Source organism: Artibeus jamaicensis, unplaced genomic scaffold (assembly GCF_021234435.1).
Source record: "Artibeus jamaicensis isolate MK-2021 breed Jamaican fruit bat unplaced genomic scaffold, CSHL_Jam_final scaffold_537, whole genome shotgun sequence".
NCBI lineage: Eukaryota > Metazoa > Chordata > Mammalia > Chiroptera > Phyllostomidae > Artibeus > Artibeus jamaicensis.
This window is the reverse complement of record NW_026522047.1, coordinates 38,434,669-38,454,353: the sequence shown is the minus strand read 5'-3', so window position 1 is coordinate 38,454,353 and position 19,685 is coordinate 38,434,669. Positions and strand designations below refer to the sequence as shown.

The following is a 19,685-nucleotide window of genomic DNA, read 5'->3' as shown; positions in this document are numbered from 1 at the left end:
GAAACCCACTCACTCAGCAACTTCAATGACAACACTCAGATCGACGGAGATGAAATAGATAATACTCTTCTGGTAACTAAAGTGTCCTTTATTTTCTATCATACTATTAGTTTTATTATTTTTATATACCAGAACTTTGAAATGCTTCAGCTTTATAGGCAGCAAATGAAAAAGGGATCTCAGTATAGAAAACACATTAAATAAATGAAAGCAAAGACCAAAGATCTGGGGAGAACCAGGAGGGCAAGACAAGCCTTCACCAAGAGTGTCTGGAAACACCCAAGGAGCTACTCTTGAGCCATAGTTTCTCAGTTCCCAGAAACCATATTTAAGAAACACAACAGCCCAGAAAGAACAGCAAAGTTTAATGTTTTAAACAATAAACAAATGTAGACACATTTTGTACCACAAAGTGCTAATTTAAATAGATGCATTAAAATAGAATATTTAAGATAGTTAATAAAATTATTGGTCACTCTACCCCAATTAATGTTAAGACAAATATTGCTATTGTTTTAAATCTATGAATAAGTTTTGATACTTCTTAAGCTCAAAATAGTTTCTTAAACTTTATAGAAAACCCACTATGATATCAAATGCTGATCACATGAAATACCTTTATAATAGAAATAGTTTTCAAATGTTAACAAGGTGCTATGGTTCTACAATGGGCCCCTTTCAAAGAGTCTAATAATTATGGATTATCATAGTAACTACATATAAATATATTATAATAAACAGAACAGTTATACACATAAGCCATACTTGAAGCTCAGGCAGTTATGAATATGAGCTCACTGGACATCTACTTCCAGTGCTTCGACAATGTGTGCAGCAGAAGGACGATCTCTAGGATCTTCATTAGTGCATACAGAGAAGAGCTCAATTACTTTCTGGTATGTTTCATCCAGTTCTTCCATGTTAATAGGTGGCCTAGTTCCCAAAGCCGCATAGTATGCCTCGTCATCAAAGTCACTTTCATCAAAAGTTTTATCTGTTCATGAAGGAGTTTGAAACAAATAAAATCACTTTAAATCATGGAAAAAACTTATCAACTGCTCAAACTCACCCTTTTGAAACAAGAGTTTTCATTATAATTCACAGTCTCTCTTCAATTGCTCTGCCATGGTGTGGATTAGCCACTGTCATGGATTTAATCTGTGGTCATCAGCCCTTTACTAGGACAGCTTTCTAATCTCAGGCAAGGGAAGTTTTTAAAGTAACTTTTTGCTCCTCTGAATTTTCTCATTTATCCCCCTGTTTGAAATTAATCTGTATCTCAATTTTATAAAATTAAACCAAGACAGTACCAAATTAGTCATCAATATTAATATAATCTATACCTCATGCTACTAAATCAAACACTTTGCTTGTTTTAAAACTAATTTAACAGAAAAATAAAATATAATTTTATAAATTAATTGTACTTCAAACCAGATTGGGAATTACATTAAAAATATATAGTTATACCATCGTCATCATCATCATCCAAAAGAGTAATGTGCGGAATAGACAAAGTCATCATTTCCCACAGAGTAAGGCCAAAGGCAAATATGTCCGCCTTGTCAGTGATAATGCCATTCTCGTCCAAAGCCTCCTTGGGTTTCCAAGGCTCAGTGCCAATATAGCAAGCCTCAGGGCCAGTTACTGAAACAAGTAAAACGCAGGTGAAATCGTCTCAAGGGCAAACACTAGAAATCACCAAGAAAGGCAAGCAAACCACTCCCCCTACCCCGCCACCAAAAAGAAAAAAATAATAATAAAGGGCAAATGATTTGACATGTAATTTATTAAATATAGTCAGTAAACATGAAAAAATACACTCAACTCATTAACAATAATTACTTTATCCCTATCAGACTGATAAATATTCAAAAAGCTGGATAGTTGGCAAGGGTGTACATAAACAACAATTCTCTTAGAAGTGCTAAGAATATAAATAGATATTCTTGACGAGTACAGACTCTGGAGACAGATCGTCTTGCCTGGGTTCAAAGACATTTGCAAGCTGTGTTACCTTAAGCAGATAGATCATTTCGTCTCTGTGCCTGCTTCTTCAGTTTTCATACTATGCTATTCCATATTATTGTCTGAGTGAAGTACCATTTCTATGCTGTTATTGTGAACTCAGAGAAAAGGGAAAGGGTCTAATCACAGACTAGCTTCTGCCCAGGAATGACACAGATCCACTCACATTTCCATTTAAATTTCAGTCAACTTTTCAATTTCGGTGAAAAGGCCAGCTAAAATGCTGGTTGGGATTGGATGGAATCTCTAGATCAGTTTGGGAAGAATTAACATCTTACACAGTATTGAATCTGCCAGTCAATTCACAGTCATGATCTTTCTCCATTTACTTACACCTCATTCAATTCTCTTAGTGATGTTTTATGGTGTTCTGTACTTGGGTGACTTTTTTGTTAGATTTATTCTTAAATATTTTATGCTTTTTGGTACTATATATGTAGAAATATAACAGACAACTTCACTTATTATAGTAGTTCTTTTATAGATTAAGATTTTCTATGTAAACAATCACATCAACTGTAAATATGAGCAATTTCATCTCCTTTCCAATCTTGATGGCTTTTATTTTTCTCTTGCTTTTATTAGGACTAGAGGACCGTGTTAATTCATACCGACCAGAGCAGGCATTTTGCCTTTGTCCTCTCCTGAAGTATAATGTTGCCTATAGGTTTTCCTGTAGTTAAGTTCCCTTCTCTATTTAGCAAGATTTTTTAAATCATGAGTGGAAGATGGATTTTGTCAAATGATTTTTCTGCATCTATTGAGATGACTTTGTAGTTTTCAAATCTCTTAATATGGTAAAGTGTGTTGAGTACCGAATGTTAACTTTCCCGGGATAAAACCTAGTTGGTCAGATGTATAATTCTTTTTTTATATACTGTTAGATTCAATTTGCTGATATTTTGTTAAGGATTTTTGTAACTATGTTTATGAAGGATATTGAACTATGATTTCTTTTCATAATGTATTTGTCAGGTTTTGATGAGTTAGGCTGGCCTCAGAACAAATTAGGCAGTGATCCTTACTCCTCTATTTTCTGGGAACAAAGAAACCAAACTGTAAAATCAGTGCCATTTCTTCCTCTCCTGTTCCCGAACCTTGTCACTGCACTGGTACTAAATAAATTCCTGTATGAAACCTTATTAAAATTTTATTTTCTATTCCCAGGTCTTCTACCACTTAAAAACCCCAATCTAGGTTAGAAACAGTTCCTAAAGTTATCTTCAGCTAAAATGTATATTAATAAGAAAACAGTAATTTATATTGTGTATACAGCAAGAGAGGGGGCTGGAGGCTAAGTGAAACATGAGAACCTTTTTTTTCTACATTTTTTTGGATTAATAGTTCTTAATTTTTAAAGAATATGAACTTATCTATTTAAATATGTAAAAATTAGAAATTTTAAAATTATATAAAAACACATTTAAAAAATTAGAATACTCACCTGTCATATTTTCATCCAGTGGTAGCGAGACTCCTACATCACAGATTTTAATTGTTTCAAAATCACCGTTAATTACAACATTTGAAGATTTTATGTCTCCATGAAGCAATTTCTTATCTTGGTGCAGATACTAAAATAGTGAAAAATTTAACACATCTAAGCACAAATAAAAAAATATATATCTATATATGTATATATAAAATGGCCTTCAAACAAATATAGTTTGAACTCCCCAAACTACAGGATTATACTTGTCCATCACTCCCAATTATTTAAAGCTCGAGAAGGAACCACCCCATGTTGGTCTGCCATACTGACCAGAAAACGAAAAAGACTTATTTGAAATGGATGTCTATTTAAAGATAAGCTTTTTATTTACAAACCCATCTTACATACTTTTTATATTGAAAAATGCTACAGCAAACATCAAAATATACTGCAACTTTACTTGAGGCTGGAAATTTTCAGGAATAGTTTTGAAATCTTCACATTGAGGCATACTTTCTTCAAACAAATTGAGATAATGTTAAACAACAGATGACTCAGGGCTTCACATAATTCACAACAGGAGGAAGCAGAAATAGAATCTAAGACTGTATTTTGTTTTACACATTAACCCTTTCTTAGAATTGCTAACAATACTCATCCATAATCAAAAATATCCTACAAAACAGTTATTTGTTCATCCACCAGCATTTGAGCGTGTACTGTGACTGGGTTTGAAAATGTCAGAGACAATTCTTGGAATATAACCTGAAACACGCACTGTGCTTAATTTAAATGTTGCCTAAAAAGAGAATATGCTTGAATATATTTATAACATAATTTACTAATTCTATAATATGTATTTTTAAATATTTATTAAATAATTTAAATGGTTGATTTAATTTGTCCTATCCACTGAAGATTTTTATACACGTATTAAAATATATACATATTTAGAAATATTGCCATTTCCAGTTCCATGTTTCATGAATTTTATTTTTACTCTTAACATGTAACTTTGACATCAGTAACATCACCTAGTCTGCTTTGAATCATTCAATAATTTTCTGCAAACATCAGAACTTCTGTTTAAGTTCGCTGGGGTACAGAATTCTTTTTATTTCTAACACTGTGCCCATCCAAAGGCACAATAACTTATTTGCATGGAAGAGCTTTTTTTTTCATTTGACTTGTAGATGACCACTCTTGATGCTCAAAACTTATTCCATAAAGCAATCTTTAAGAGACTTGTTTACATCAATAGGGGCTTAGGCTACATCTTCAGGCATAATCAGTAAATGTATATTAAATGTAATCCTTCTTAAAGTAAACCTAATGTGTGATCTTCGATAAGCAAAACTACCTGACTTGGGCTATTTCAGGTTATGCAAAGGCCTCAATCAATCAACTTTGTTGATCAAGAAAATTGTGCAGTCTGCAATATAAAAGATTCCATAAGGCAACTTTCACTTAAGGCAACCCCTTTTGGTGGGGCGGTGGGGGGAATCCTACCATGTAATTAGGTATATAAAGTATTTAGCTTGTTTCACAAAAGTCACATAAAGTATAATGACATAGTTACCTTTAACCCTCTTGCCATGTTCAAAGCAACTTTTAGAATTATGGCTGCTGGAAAAGGGCCTCGGCTGTCTTTATTTCGTTCTTCTATTAAGTCATTTAGAGACTTTTCACCCCCGTATTCCATAGCCAGACACAGACTACCATCGCTGGCTTCAGTGAAAGCCCGATAACCTTTAAGAAACATAACATTTTCTTACTAGAATAGAGAAGAACAGCAGTTCTTATGTTTTACATAAAGCTGTGACTGAAAATGGACCTGGATTAACACTGACAAATATACAATGAAACAGCTATTATTTACAAAACTAATTCAATAGATCTAACTTAAAATGCCATCAGTGTTTACAAATAGTATCAAAAATTTAAATTTTGAAATATTTTATGCTTTCCTAAATATAATGGTTCACGAGCCTACTTATATTAAAAATGCAAATAAGGAAATTATCCAAATGAAGATCATTTTATATTCCCAAATTCTCCATAGTACCAGCATAACCATGTATTCCCATGAAGTATTAAGTATATACTTAAGCATCTAAGAATATTATATAATTTTTATTTTAGAATGTTCACATTTACCCTGGCTGGTGTAGCTCAGTGGATTGAGCATGGGCCTGCAAACCAAAGGATTGTGGTTCGATTCCTAGTCAGGGCGTATGCCTGGGTTGCAGGCCAGTACCCGGCAGGGGATGCACCATACATTGACATTTCTCTCTCTCTCTCTCTTTCCCTTCCCCTCTAAAGATAAATAAATAAAATTTAAAAAAAAAAAACAAAAACAAATTGCTTTCTAGTTGTCTTAAAAAAAAAATGTTCACATTAATTTGATTCTTACCAAACATTACCACCATTCTCTTCACTTTTATTACTGAAACTGGTTAAGAAATTACATAGGTTAAGAAATTACATAAACTGTTTCTGATAAACAGTAATAAATCAGAAACTGCTACCAAATAAATTTAAACTCACCTATGATGTTTGGATGATGAAGGCTTTTCAAAATCTTAGCTTCATCAGTTAGCCTCTTTTGATACATAGTTTGATAATGACCATTACATTTAGAATCAATCTTTTTCACAGCCCAAGGAGAGTAAGACAAGCCTCTTGGAGATCTTAAAAAAATCATAAGGGATACAGATTAATAACTATACTACATTTCAAATGTCTAACAAGAACTTCCAAATTTTGAAAAGGACTTGATAATGATTTGTTGTTTTTAAAAGCATATCTACAAATTTTACACTATCGGTGCCTCTGCCCCATTTCCCTTTTAACTGAGATAAGTAGCCGACATATGTACTGATTACAAGAATCGTCTGAGTGTCTACTGCTGGAAGGAGATAAAATAAAAGAAAGAAAAAGATAGAATGTTATATATTTTAAACTTCAAGTTTACTTTTTATTTTATTTTTTTAAAATTTATTTATTTATCTTTAGAGGGGAAGGGAAGGAGAGAGGGAGAGAAACATCAATGTATGGTTGCCCTTTGTGCATCCCCTGCTGGGAACTGGCCTACAGGGAACCAGCCTGCAACCCAGGTATCTGCCCTGACTGGGAATTGAACCACAATCCTTTGGTTTGCAGGCCCATGCTCAATCCACTGAGCTACACCAGCCAGGGCAAGTTTACTCTTTTTAAATTTTTCCATTAAAGCGTATCACTCTACCAACTACTTTTCAAACATTTAACTATATGTACCAGAGACAAGTTCTAGAATACTAAAGTAATAGACACTAATCTCTAAGAAACTACTCATTTATTTTAAATATTTTATTAATTTTTTTAGAGAGGGGAAGAGAGGGAGAAAGAGAGGGAGAGAAACATCAATGTGTGGGTTGCCTCTTGTGCACCCCCTAGTGGGGACCTGGCTCAAAACGCAGGCATGTGCCCTGACTGGGAACTGAACCAGCAACCCTTTGGTTCACAGGCTGGCACTCAATCCACCGAGCCAGACCAGCCAGAGCTCTATGAAACAATTTAAAGAAGAGACATACAAGAAATATTTGGCACATATGTAATCATCCACAGAATAGCAAGTTTCACCAACAAATACTGTGCCTTGCCACTGACTAATCCATCTTAGACCTTTCACTGTATACTCAAAGACACAAGTTAAAGCAATAATAATAAAGATGCAAATAAGGAAAAATGTAAGTTGTCTATTTTCTAGCAAGATTGGATATCTTAATATTGAAAGTGTAAATGTTTTGAGATCTAATAAACAAACAGGTATAACAAAGTTGGAGAAAGGTTTACCTGACAAGGTAGCCATTTATTTACAAGGACAGTGAATTATGAAAGCAAAGTGTACAAAGCACATAAGCAAAAATGTTAAAGTCAATCTATAAGAACATAGTAGATTGAACCAAAAATCTGTTCAGCTTTGTACTACCTCATAAGCATAGCTCCATGATTGCAGGACCTTTATTTTAAAAAATAAAAAATAAAAAATAAAAAACCATGGCCCTGGCTAGTATAGCTCAGTGGTCAGGTCCTCAGTTGGGAAGTGTGAGAGGCAACCACACGCTGATATTTCTCCCTTTCTCCCTCCCTTCCCTCTCTCTAAAAATAAATAAATGAAATCTTAAAAAAAAACAAAACAAAACTGGCCCTGGCTGGTGTAACTCAGTGGATTGAGTGCGGGCCTGTGAATCAAAGGATCGTGGTTCAATTCCCGTGATCAATTTTTTAATTCCCAGTCAGGGTACATGACTGGGTTGCAGGCCAGTTCCCATCAGGGGACACACGAGAGGCAATCATACATTGATTGATATTTCTCTCCCTCTCTCTTTCCTTTCCCCTCTAAAGATAAATAAATAAAATCTTTAAAATAAAAAAACCCACATGTACTCAAAGGATCACCAAATTTCTTAATAGATATATATCTGTCACCTACAGATTTATCTAAATTATTCTTACACCTCCAGGTTTAGGTAACAACAGCATTCGGGGATAACGTCTTTTCATGTCATTTTATTTAAAAAAAATTTTTTTTCAGTTATCCAGGGATACCTATAATCCTTAAATGTTTAGAATCAACCGTGATCAAGTACATTTTCACCTTTTCCGTAACATAGCCTAATCTACAGAATGACAAAAAAATATTTATGAAATCTGAATAAAACACTTTGCCAAGCTAAAAGTTAGGTTACTGAGAAGGCTAATAAAGCAGACAGATTTCTGATCAGATTGCACAAGGAAAAAAATAAATGAGGTAAAAATAATATTACAATAAAAAAATAGGGACATCACTAGGCAGTGGAGATTTAAAAATATAAGTGACTAAATACTAAAATTTTTAGCCAATAAATTTAAAAGACAAAATGGTCAAATTATTAAAAAAAAAATCTAAGAAAACTGATGAAGGAAGAGTTTAAAATCTTCTCACAAGAAAGACAAAGCCTTCGTAACTCTCCCAGTGAGTTTACTAAACTTTCAAGGGAGCTATCAGTCAACCTGTTCCAAGGAACAGAAAGGAAATGAGCTAAGAGTCTAGTATACCCTGAACTTAACCAGACGGACACAGCAGTAAAAGGAAAATCACAGGCCAATTTCAGTTCTATCATAGATGCAAAAATTCTAAACATAGCAAACTGCATCATATCAGTGTATTTAAAAAATAATACATCAAAACTACTGCAGTACATTGGATTCAATCTAGGGATACAAACTTCATTTAACACTAAAATTATACTTTCAGAAATGATAGCTTAAACATACACATATATTTTTGAGCCCTCTCAAGCCTCACTAAAATAAAAGCAAAGAGGTATTTTAAGACATATACCCACCAACGAAGATGGGAATAACAAGCAGGAGACAATAGCAACACACTTTTGGAAGCTGGAAGGCAGATGACAGTAAATGACTTAACAGGCCCAATAAAATTCTTCAAAGTTATTCCAAAAGCAGGTGGATTCCTACCTAGATACCTCCCTGATTCCGTATCATCAGGTAGTTGCTCATTCCCTATCCCCCCAGCTTTTTAAGACTGAAAACTAACTTTGAAAGGGGCTAAAGCAGAGCATCTTAGCTTGAGGTTTACCGGCAAAGCTGAATCCCTGTGAACTGTGCAGGAACAGAGTAATTCATGACCTGCCAAATGATAATTCTGGCCCGGAAAAACAAAAAAGGGCCATTCAAGGATGAGGGTAAAATGAAAACATTTTCAGAAATGCAAATTGTCAAAAAATGTAGCTCCTGTACACCTTTTCATAGGGAGCTACTATCTGCCCTCAAACAAAACAAGATCTAAACCAAGAAACAGTAAGACATGACATACAGGAAAAAACAGGATCCGATTTACAGAGAAGCAAAGGAAGCCTGCAGGTCACCGGGAGGGGAAGTCCCAGGCCGACAGGGACACGTGACAAGGAGAGTCAGGATCAGACAGGGACTGCTATTATCAGCCATATGAAGCTTTTTGATTAAGTTACATACAGTATAACTTTGTTAATAACATACTTTACATTTAAAGACATTTTTCTTAAAAAAAATAAAAAGGGATAGAGAGAGACTAGCCATAAACCTATATGAGAATTTTTTTTCAAAATAAACAAGATTTTTTAGGTACAAAAGAAATGTTCAAACACAAACAGGTGTTTAAACTGAACAAATGCTTCAAGAATACCCACTTCCATAATATTGCCATGTTATTCTCAATTCATCAGCTTTTTATTAAAGAAAGCATTTCTATCTACAATAGAAATAATATAAACCTAACACCATGCTGTGTTGGTCAGGTTGATTCCCTTTCCCTTCCCATACAAGCCGAGGAAAAAATGTAAGGTGAATTACTGCTCCTTTAATAACCCATCCGGAGGAAGCTAGATGAAAAGTACTCCAGGCAGAGCCCTGATAAAGTTATAAAAGAGTCTAAGACTGGAACATAGCAGTCAGACAGGATCAGGAACATGTCTCAGATCTAAGTATTTGAATGTTCACCTTCCTTTGTCTCCAAGTACAGGGAACTACGTCAAAAGGTTAACCTCAAATCCTCTACTCACCTTTTCATAAGGTAGACGTTCACCCCTGTGCCATAGCCAAGCTTCTGCATAAACGGGGAGGCAGGGATACTTATACATGGAGTTGAACACAAAGCTAAGTGCCAGAAAGAAATGAAAAATAAGTACTTGAAAAGACCTCTACAAATGCATCCTTAACATTTGCAACATACTATTGTTAAGAGTACTAATTGGAATAATCTTTTGGAGAGCAATCCTAATTGCTCTAATTAGGCCTAATTAGGACACTCTGTATCCTAATTTTCAATGGAGACCCCTTGACCAAGTCTTCTTGGAGCTCTGTCTTACAGTGCCGCTGAAGTACTAGTCAGCAGATAGCTTGTTTTTATATGGCACACAAATTAAAATTTGTTTTTTAATGGGTTGAAAACAATAGGTAAAAGCCCTGGCTGGTGTGGCTTGGTGGACTGAGTATCAGCCTATGAACCCAAGGGTCACTGGTTCGATTCCCAGTCAGGGCACATGGCTGGGTCCCCAGTTGCAGGTTACATGATAGGCAACCACACACTGATATTTCTCTCCCTCTCTTAAAAAAAAAGGTAAAAAAGAATATTCAATAGTGTCCCTATGTGGCACCAAAAGCCTAGACTATTTACTATCTATATATATTTGAATATTGGGATTCACTTTTGTGGCTGCAGAAGCAAACAAAAAATCCTAAGTAATCATCATAGTCATAATTATATCTACATTACAGATCATTATACATTCATAAAAAATGAGACAGAGGAACCCTACTTTTGCTAATAAATAACTGCTCCTGGAATTTCCATCTAGAAAACTTGACGAAATATAATATCTTTATACACCAAACAATAGGCAGAGAAAAGCATGATCTTTGAGAGAAGGAAACAAATGAGGTGAACCCCATCACTGCTCTAACTTACACCTTAAAGGCAGTTTCTAGGCCACGGCACAAAGAACCATCGTCAAATTGAGGAGACAGACTTAGCTAGAATTTACAGAGCAAAGAACTAAAGAGGGAGCCACAAACTAGAAGAGAAAGCTCCGGAGATCTGAAAAGAGGTCTTCCTTTAAGCATCGAAGGACCTTCTGCATGTGATAGACACGACCCCCTAGTGCGGGGGAGACCACCAAACCCCAGCAACAGGCTGACTCATTAAGGAGATCACACAATCTAGGAATAGTCGCCACCAGCCACAGTACGGTAACTCTGTAACACACACGGCACTGAGTCAAGTCCTCTAAAGGGTCATGACTTAGTATTTAGTGCAGCTAAATTTTAGCTCAAGGAAAAAGGTCAGAACAAAGCCTAAAAGCCAAGCCTCAAAAGAAACAAGTTAATGTGCAGAAAACTTAACTGCAGGTGGAGCATAACAAAATCACACACCCTTCAAGGGAATTTAACAAAGTTCAGCACTCAACAATGGAAAATGTCTCACCACCAGTAAAAAAAATTACCAGGAATGAAAGAAGCAAGAAAATATGACCCACTCCAGGAGAAAAATAAGTCAAGAGAAACATACCACAAAATGACAGTGATGCAGAAGTAGCAGGTAAAAGCCTAAGGGTATAAATCTTTAAAAACATCCTCAGTAATGTAAAGGAAAATGTGAGCATAAGTTAAGACAGAGAAGTAAAACGATCATAATGGTACCTAAAGAAATGGAAAAATACAAGGGATAGGAATAACATCGTCATAGAGCAAAAGATCACTAAAACTTTAAGACAAAGCAAAAAAAGTACCAAAAATGAAGCACAGAGAAAATACTTAAAAAAAAAATAAGGAAATTACCATTTGCTACAGGACAATACAAAAATAATATATTCAAATCCAGCCACAGAGAATTACATTAAATGTAAATGGTCTAAACAGCGTTTTCCAAGAGAACTTTCTGTCATGATGGACATGTTCTACTTCCACTGCCCAGTACCGCTGCACTAGCCACATGTGGTTATTGAGCACTTGGAATGTGGCTAGTACAACTGAGAAACTAAATTTGTCATTATATTTAGTTTTAACTTATTTCAACCTAAACTTAAGTCACCACATGTGGAGAGTGGCTACACAGTCCAATTAAAGGCAGAAATTGCCCGAATAGATAAAACAAGACATAAGCAATGCTGTATAATAAACCCACTTTAAATATAAAGACACAAGTAGGTTAAAAGCAAAGTTGTGAAATGTAACATTTAAACACAAATCCAACTGGAGTGGCTCAATTAGTATCATATAAAGTGAACTTCAAAGAGAGTACAATACTAGATAAAAAACAATTCATAACAGTAAAGGGGTAAATTCAAAGAAATAACCTTCCTAGATGTACACATATGTAATAACAAGTTTCACAGAGCAACAAGGGATAGAACTGAAAGAAAAAAATAGACAAACCCACACTTGCAGCTGGAGACCCGCCGCTTCTCCCAGTAACAGGACGGACTGAAGATGGGCGGGGACACAGACCTGAACAGAAAAGCACAGACACGTGCGCCAGACCCACCCAGCTGTGTTTATGGAACACTGCGTCCAGCAACCGCAGAAAATACCTTTTCAAGTGCAGGAAACATTCACCAAAATAGATAAACTTATTGAATCTGACTGACCAAATAAGAAAACATAAAACGTCAGTGCCATAAATCAAAAAAGAGATATCACCACAGATCCTGCTGACATTAGAAGGGCAATAAAAGTACATCATAAATAACTTTATGCCAATAAATCTGACAACTTAGAAGTGATGGAAAAATTCCCTGGGGAAAAAAAAAAACACTAGTAAAGCTCACACCACAAGAAATAACTTGAATAGACCAGTATCCATTAACTGTCAGGTCACAGTTCAGTCTTCCTACTAAGAAAATCCAGGACCACATGGCTTTACTGGTGAATTCTACCAGGTAGAGAAGAAATACTATCAATTCTACACATACGCTTCAGGAAAAGGAAACAGTTCCCATCTTATTTTATGACAATACAATACCCTGATACCAAAACTAGACAGGCATTCAAAAACAAAACAAAGAAACAAACCCAGCTACAGTCAAATATCCCTCATGAACACAAAAAATATTAGCAAACTGAATCAAACAATATATAAAATACATCATGACTAAATTTGCTTTATCCCAGGAATGAAGGGTTGGTTTAACATTTGAAAATTAACATAATTTATTTTAACATATCTACAGACCGAAAAAAACTATCCCAACAGATTCTGAAAAAACTCTTGACAAAGTCCAACTCACATTCATGATGATAATAACCAGGAATTAGAGAAAAGTTCCTGATTATCAACCTGGTAAAGGGCCTCTGTGAAAACCCGGGACTGGGAGGGGCCCCACCTGCGGGCAGAAGGGGAGTCTGGGAAATCTCCGTACTCCTCACTCCTGTCGCTCTGACTCTAACTACTCTAAAAATAGCCTATGACAAAAAACAAAACAAACAAAAACCCTACATCTAATAAAATATTGTACTTCATGTGAACAAGGCAAGGAGATCTACTCACACCTCTCCTATTAAAAATTACGCTGGAACCAGTGCCATCAGGAATGAAAACAGAAATGAAATAAAAGATGAGGAAACAGAAGTAAAAGTGTCTTTATCTACATTACCACCTATGTACAAGAGACAATATCCTCAGTGATCTCCAAGAATAAGTGAGTTTAGCATGTTCACAGCATACCAGGTCAATACACAAGAACTGATGTATTAGAAATGAGTGACGAGATTCTTCTCCTGTTATCGTCAAGAAATTTTATAATGTTGACCATTTTTGTGTATAGGTGAGGTAAGGGTTGATTTGCATATCAATATCCAATTGTTTTTGTTTGTTAAGAAGACTGTCCTTTGAATAGCCTTAAACATTTGTTTCCCTCACAAGAGCAAGGCCTGTTTGAGAGGATGAAAACTCGAGGAGTTCCTTAATGGTTCAAGGTAAGATTCTTCACTAGACAGACCCTCCAAATCTGTTACAATGTCAAAAAATTAGCTCACAGATAACCATATCCTGGCCTATAAAATAAATCTAAGTTGTTAAGATCAACAGTATAGAGAGTACTTTAAAACTGTGTATGATAAAACATCAAACTACAATAATAAGATGGTTCTAATAGCTACAACAATAAAAGTTTTTATAGCTTACCAGATTTTCTTTTTTCAGATAATTTGCTAGGTGTCTTGAAATTACTGACTTCTTCCATTGCAATAATCACTCTAGGTCTTAACACGAAGATAAATTGAAAGTTACAGTGCAGTAATAAAGAATATAACACTTAGTCATTTAAAAAAATACTATCACTCCCTTTATCATATAAACATAAAATTTGAAAACTGAAAAAGACCATGGCAAATATTTAGTCCAATTTTACTTACAATGAGAAAACTGAAACCCAGAGGTATAATTACTTACCCAAGACCACACTATTACTAATTGGGATGTTTAGGGTCTTAATTAAAAATACATGTACTTGGTTAAAAAAAAAATCACCTAGTACAAAAAGGTCAAGAGTAAGTCTCCTCCCTGCACTTCCTGGAAAGAGTTAACAGGTCTTTTATACCCTTTAAAGAGACTGTCTATACAAGCAGCATTAGTCACAATTAGCCAAAAAGAGGAGACAGAAACATCCATCGGATGATGACAGAATGTTATTTAACAAAATACATATTCTATACAATAATTATTCAGTCATAAAAAGGAGTACAAGAATAAACTTCTGGTGTATACAATAAGATAAAGGAACCTTGAAACCATTATTCTAAGTGGAAGTAGCCAGACACAAGAAGCCACATATTTCATTCCATTTACATGAAATGTTCGGAATGGGCCAATCCAGACAGAAAACAGATCAGCAGCAGCCAGGGGCTGGGGGGGAAGGAGGATGTGCAGTGGCAGCCAGTGGGTGTGGGGCTTCTGTTTGGGGTGATGAGATGTTCTAAATTCGGTAGTGGTTTAATATATTCAAATCTAGACTTGAATATTTCACTGAATTATATACTTTCAAAGGTACGCTGTGTGAATTGTATCTCAATAAGCTATTATAAAAGTTGTCTATGCAAATAAAATGCACACATTGCATATAACATGCACGCTTTTTATTTCTTCTGTAGCATAGCTCTTAATTTACAAAAATATTTTTTGCTTTTTCTTTTTTAAAAAGGTTAGGTTTCACACTGAGTTATTTATTGTAAAGCAAACTGTTCTGAGATGTCTGTAAGCTCATTTGCTTTGTCTATGGAAAATTTGGAAGCAGAGAATGTTTGCTATAATTTTTTATAGAGCCCTTAATAAATACTGTCTTTAAAAACTCTGGGCCAAGAACAAAGAAATCATCTCAAAGATCCAGCTTTAATTTCCCAATAAGAAGTTTGTTCATTTGCTTTAAATGTAGCTACAATCACCACTGTGTTCAGGTTTGCCTTAATTTACTAAGGAGGGTCCCCTTTTCATGAACTTCTAAGCCATCCCAGAACTACACAAATACATGGATACTACTGGCAAAGCTGCAGATAGCTGATAGAAAAAAGGAACAACAAAAGAATGAGAGAAAAAGATAACTGAGGAAAGAGAAACAAAATAGAGGAAAAACGCAGAATTTACAGAAAGGGAAAGTTCTGATCAGATTATTTCTAAGGTCCTTTACACTTGTCCCCCTCAGTAGGCTTCCCAGGGAGTAGAGGCAGAGGCTGCTCATTCCCTAACCCCTAATCCCTAACTCAGCAGTTCACAGAGGGCTGGTTGTTAAAATCCTTCCTCCACCTGCGCAGTCAGCATTGGAAACAACATTAGTTGAGGGGTGCAAAGCAGGGAACTGCTTTGTGCTCCTTTCTCAACCCCAACCACCTCCATTCCCACCAGAAATCTTTCACCACTTCTAGCCTCCCATAAGATTGTAACTGAGACTCACTGGGCTTAAGTAATGAACTGTTTCCAACCAGCACAAGCCCCCATGTCTGGAGCTGGTGCACAGCTCAGAAAACGCCTGCAGCCTGAGGTCTCACCTGGGCCTGGGATGAGTAACGCCATTTGTGCAATAAAACAATGGCAGACTTCCGGCCAAGATGGAGGCATAGGTAGACACACTGTGCCTCCTCACACAACCAAAATGACAACAATAATTTAAAAACAAAAACCAACCAGACTGTATAAGGAAATCAAACTGTATGGAAGTCTGACAACCAAGTAGTTAAAGAAGACACATTCATTCAGACTGGTAGGAAGGGAAGAGAGATGGGCCCCTGGACCCATCCTTGCGATGGGACCTCGCAAGGCGGTGGCTGGAGGACCAGGGCGGGCAAAGCTGTGGCTGGCAGACCCAGCATCAGATTGTGGAGTGGGGAACACAAGCCTGCTGCAGTGGCTGGTAGAGCTGGCAGTCCCACATTCGCATACAGATAAACTGGGAGAAACAACTGGGGGGTGAGACAGACAGTGCAACCCAGGGCTGGGGGGGGGGGGCGAATAGAGCGTTAAACCTCTGATTGGAAACACCTGTGGGGGTTGAGGCAGCGGAAGAAACTCCCAGCCTCACAGGAGAGTTCACTGGAGAGATAGACCCACAGGGTCCTAGAACATACACAAGCCGACCCACCGGGAATCAGCACCAGATGGACCCACTTTGTAGGAAATGGGGGAAGTGACTGAAATACCGCAGAGAGTGGAGCAAGCACTGTTGTTCCCTCTCTGACACCTCCCCCACAAACAGTGCCACAACTAAGCGATGTGGGTTACCCCACCCTGGTGAACACCTAAGGCTCTGCTCCTCACTATGTAACAGGTGCGTCAAGACCAAAAAAAAAAAAGGCCCAAACAAATGAACAGATCAAAGCTCCAGAAAAAACACAACTAAGCCATGAAGAGATAGCCAACCTATCAGATGCATAGTTCAAAACACTGGTGATCACGATGCTAACAGAACTGGTTGAATTCAGTCACAAATTATATGAAAACGAAGCTATGCTAAGTGAAATAAAGGAAAATGCACAAAGAACCAATAGTGATAGGAAGGAAACTGGGACTCAAATCAATGGCATGGACCAGAATAAATATCCAACCAGACAAAAATGAAGAAACAAGAATTTTAAAAAATGAGGAGAGGCTTAGGAACCTCCAGGACACCTTTAAACGTTCCAACTTCTGAATTATAGGGGTACCAGAAGGAGAAGAGGAAGAGCAACAGGTGGAAAAGTTATTTGAACAAATAGCAAAGGAGAACTTTCCCAATCTGGCAAAGGAAATAGACTTCCAGGAAATCCAGGAAGCTCCCAAAGAAGGTAGACCCATGGAAGAACACACCAAGGCACATCATAATTACATTACCCAAGATTAAAATGAAGGAGAGAATTCTAGAAGTAGCAAGAGATAAGGGGATAGTCACCTACAAAGGAGTTCCCATCAGACTGTCAGCTGATTTCTCAAAAGAGACCTTATAGGCAAGAAGGGGCTGGAAAGTATTCCAAGTCATGAAAGACAAGGACCTATATCCAAGATTGCTCTATCCAGCAAGGCTTTAATTTAGAATGGAAGGGCAGATAAAGTGCTTCTCAGATAAGGCCAAGTTAAAGGAGTTCACCAGCACAAGCCCTTATTATATGAAATGTTAAAGGGGTTTATCTAAGAAAAAGATAAAAAACAGGAACAGTAAAATGACAGCAAACTCACAATCATTGACAACCGTACCTAAAACAAAAAACAAAAGCAAACTAAGTAAACAATAGAACAGGAACAGAATCACAAATGGAGATCACCTGGAGGGTTGGTACCAGGGGAGGGGGGAAAAGATACAGGAAAAATAAGTAGTATAGACAGCCGGTAGAAAATAGACAGGGGGGGTTAAGAATAGTATGGGAAATGTAGAAGCTAAAGGATTTATATGTACAACCATATACATGAACTAAAGGGGGGGGTTGTGGGTGGGAGAGGGTGTGCAGGGAGGAAGGGAATGAAGGGGGGAAATGGGACAACTGCAATAGATAATCAATAAAATACATTTAAAAAACAAAACAAGGCAGCTTGCCATATCAGGGGTTCCCCAAACCTGTCTAACCATCGTATTCTCCTATGGAGCTTCCGTAAAAAGTACAGACTGTTAGGCTTCGCTTACAAAAAGGGCAATTTCTTCTATGAAATCTCCACCGTCCCCCGTGATTCAGATGCGCACTCGAGCTTGGGTCGCAACAATGAACCCTAAGACAATTCCCAGTTTAACGTCTCATTTCCAACGTCCTCAACTTTCCTGGGAGGCCTCGAGCTTTTACGAAAGCAAACGCAGAGACCTCGGCCGGGGGTCAGGGCCGGGGGTCAGGGCCGGGGGCGGGGGGGGGGGCGGGCCTCGGGGAAGCGGCGGTGTGTCCCCAACTCCACCCGGCACCCAGGCTGGTGCGCAGTCAGGGGCCGAAGAAAAGCTCCCCTTACCAGAGTCGCAGGGCGAGGCAGTCACAGTCCAGATAGAAAAAGATCCGGCTAGCGAAAGGTCCAGGCCCAGAATGTCTTCAGATTGGCCCCGAGTGGCCCCCCAACAAGATCCCACGGCAACCTCAGCCTCCCACCAGCAAACCAAAACACTCACCAACAGTCGTTGCTACTGGGATCCTTTTCACTTTCAAAAGCGCGCGCACTCCTAGGCGTGGGCCCAGAACTACGGGGTGGCGCGAAGGTCAAAACTGGTCGTGTTCGCCCTTCTTTTTGGTTTTTATTCTTACAGATTCTATTTTATCATCAAATAGGGATGCTTTGAAGACAAATGAAAGGAAGAGTAGCGCAGGAAAGAGCAAGCTTTTTTATAGCCGCTGTCTGCCCTTTAGAGGAACAATCTGGTTTAACAGAATGTGCCTGTAATTAGTTAAGGGTGAAATTCTCCCTCAATTACAAATACTCTACTAAGAATGTGTAATGATTATTATACAAATTTTTATTACAAATTTATTTGGCCTTGGAACATAACTAAAAATGTATTAGCCTAGAATAGCAATCATTTTTGGCTGAGAAGAAAAGTAGATATTTGGAAATTGTACTAACTTGTAATTACCACATTCAGTTCAACATTTGTTCACTTATTCAACAAGTATTTACTGAGCACCTAGGATGTTGCAGGTGTGCATTGAATGCCACTGCATAGGAAATACTGTATCAGTTAATACAAGAGACACAACCATGATCAAGTCACAGAACTCCCTCCTGCTTGGGAGGAGCCGAGACTGGGAGTGGCGGCAGTGGGCAGGGTCGGGGAAGTGCCTTCAGAAACACACACGCACACGTCGCAATACAGAAGGGGCCTGAATGTATGTTGCTGTGATTATATACCTCACTTTTAAAATGAGGAGACTATGGCACAGAGAGGTTAACTAATTTGCCTGAAGTCACAGAGCTCATAAATAGTAAAGTCAGAATTTGAACCCCTGTTAAGCTTAGACTTCCTCTCTAGCAAATGTGCTCAAAATCTCTTCCATCTTACACGCACACAGAGATAGGCAGGCACACACACACACACACACACACACACACACACAAAAACAACCCTGTCCATCTCCACAGCCTTCCCCTCTCTGGACGCCCCCTCCGAGTACAGATGGTCACAGTGTGCCTTCACTCTATTCTCATTCTAATTTTTTTGTGGAGGCATAACACAGACCTCACCGCCTTATAAAAATATTTATAATTTTCTATACT

General features: G+C 37.3%; 1 protein-coding gene across 2 annotated transcripts; it reads right to left on the bottom strand.

Annotated features, from left to right (window-relative positions):
* Window positions 1–92: 92 nt before the first annotated feature.
* PBK (PDZ binding kinase) lies at window positions 93–18,648 on the bottom strand. 2 transcript variants are annotated; one of them, XM_037135596.2, is made up of 8 exons: window positions 18,586–18,648; window positions 14,163–14,239; window positions 10,045–10,138; window positions 6,008–6,150; window positions 5,040–5,209; window positions 3,473–3,602; window positions 1,471–1,647; window positions 93–994 (listed from the first exon to the last, which is right to left on the bottom strand). In XM_037135596.2, the coding sequence occupies exons 2-8, from the start codon at window positions 14,218–14,220 to the stop codon at window positions 795–797; spliced, it is 972 nt and encodes a 323-aa protein (XP_036991491.2). In that variant the 5' UTR covers window positions 14,221–14,239; window positions 18,586–18,648; the 3' UTR covers window positions 93–794. The 2 variants fall into 2 exon arrangements, with proteins under 2 accessions (XP_036991491.2, XP_036991492.2); XM_037135597.2 differs by lacking the exon at window positions 18,586–18,648 and adding an exon at window positions 18,432–18,573.
* Between the last annotated feature and the right edge of the window lie 1,037 nt (window positions 18,649–19,685).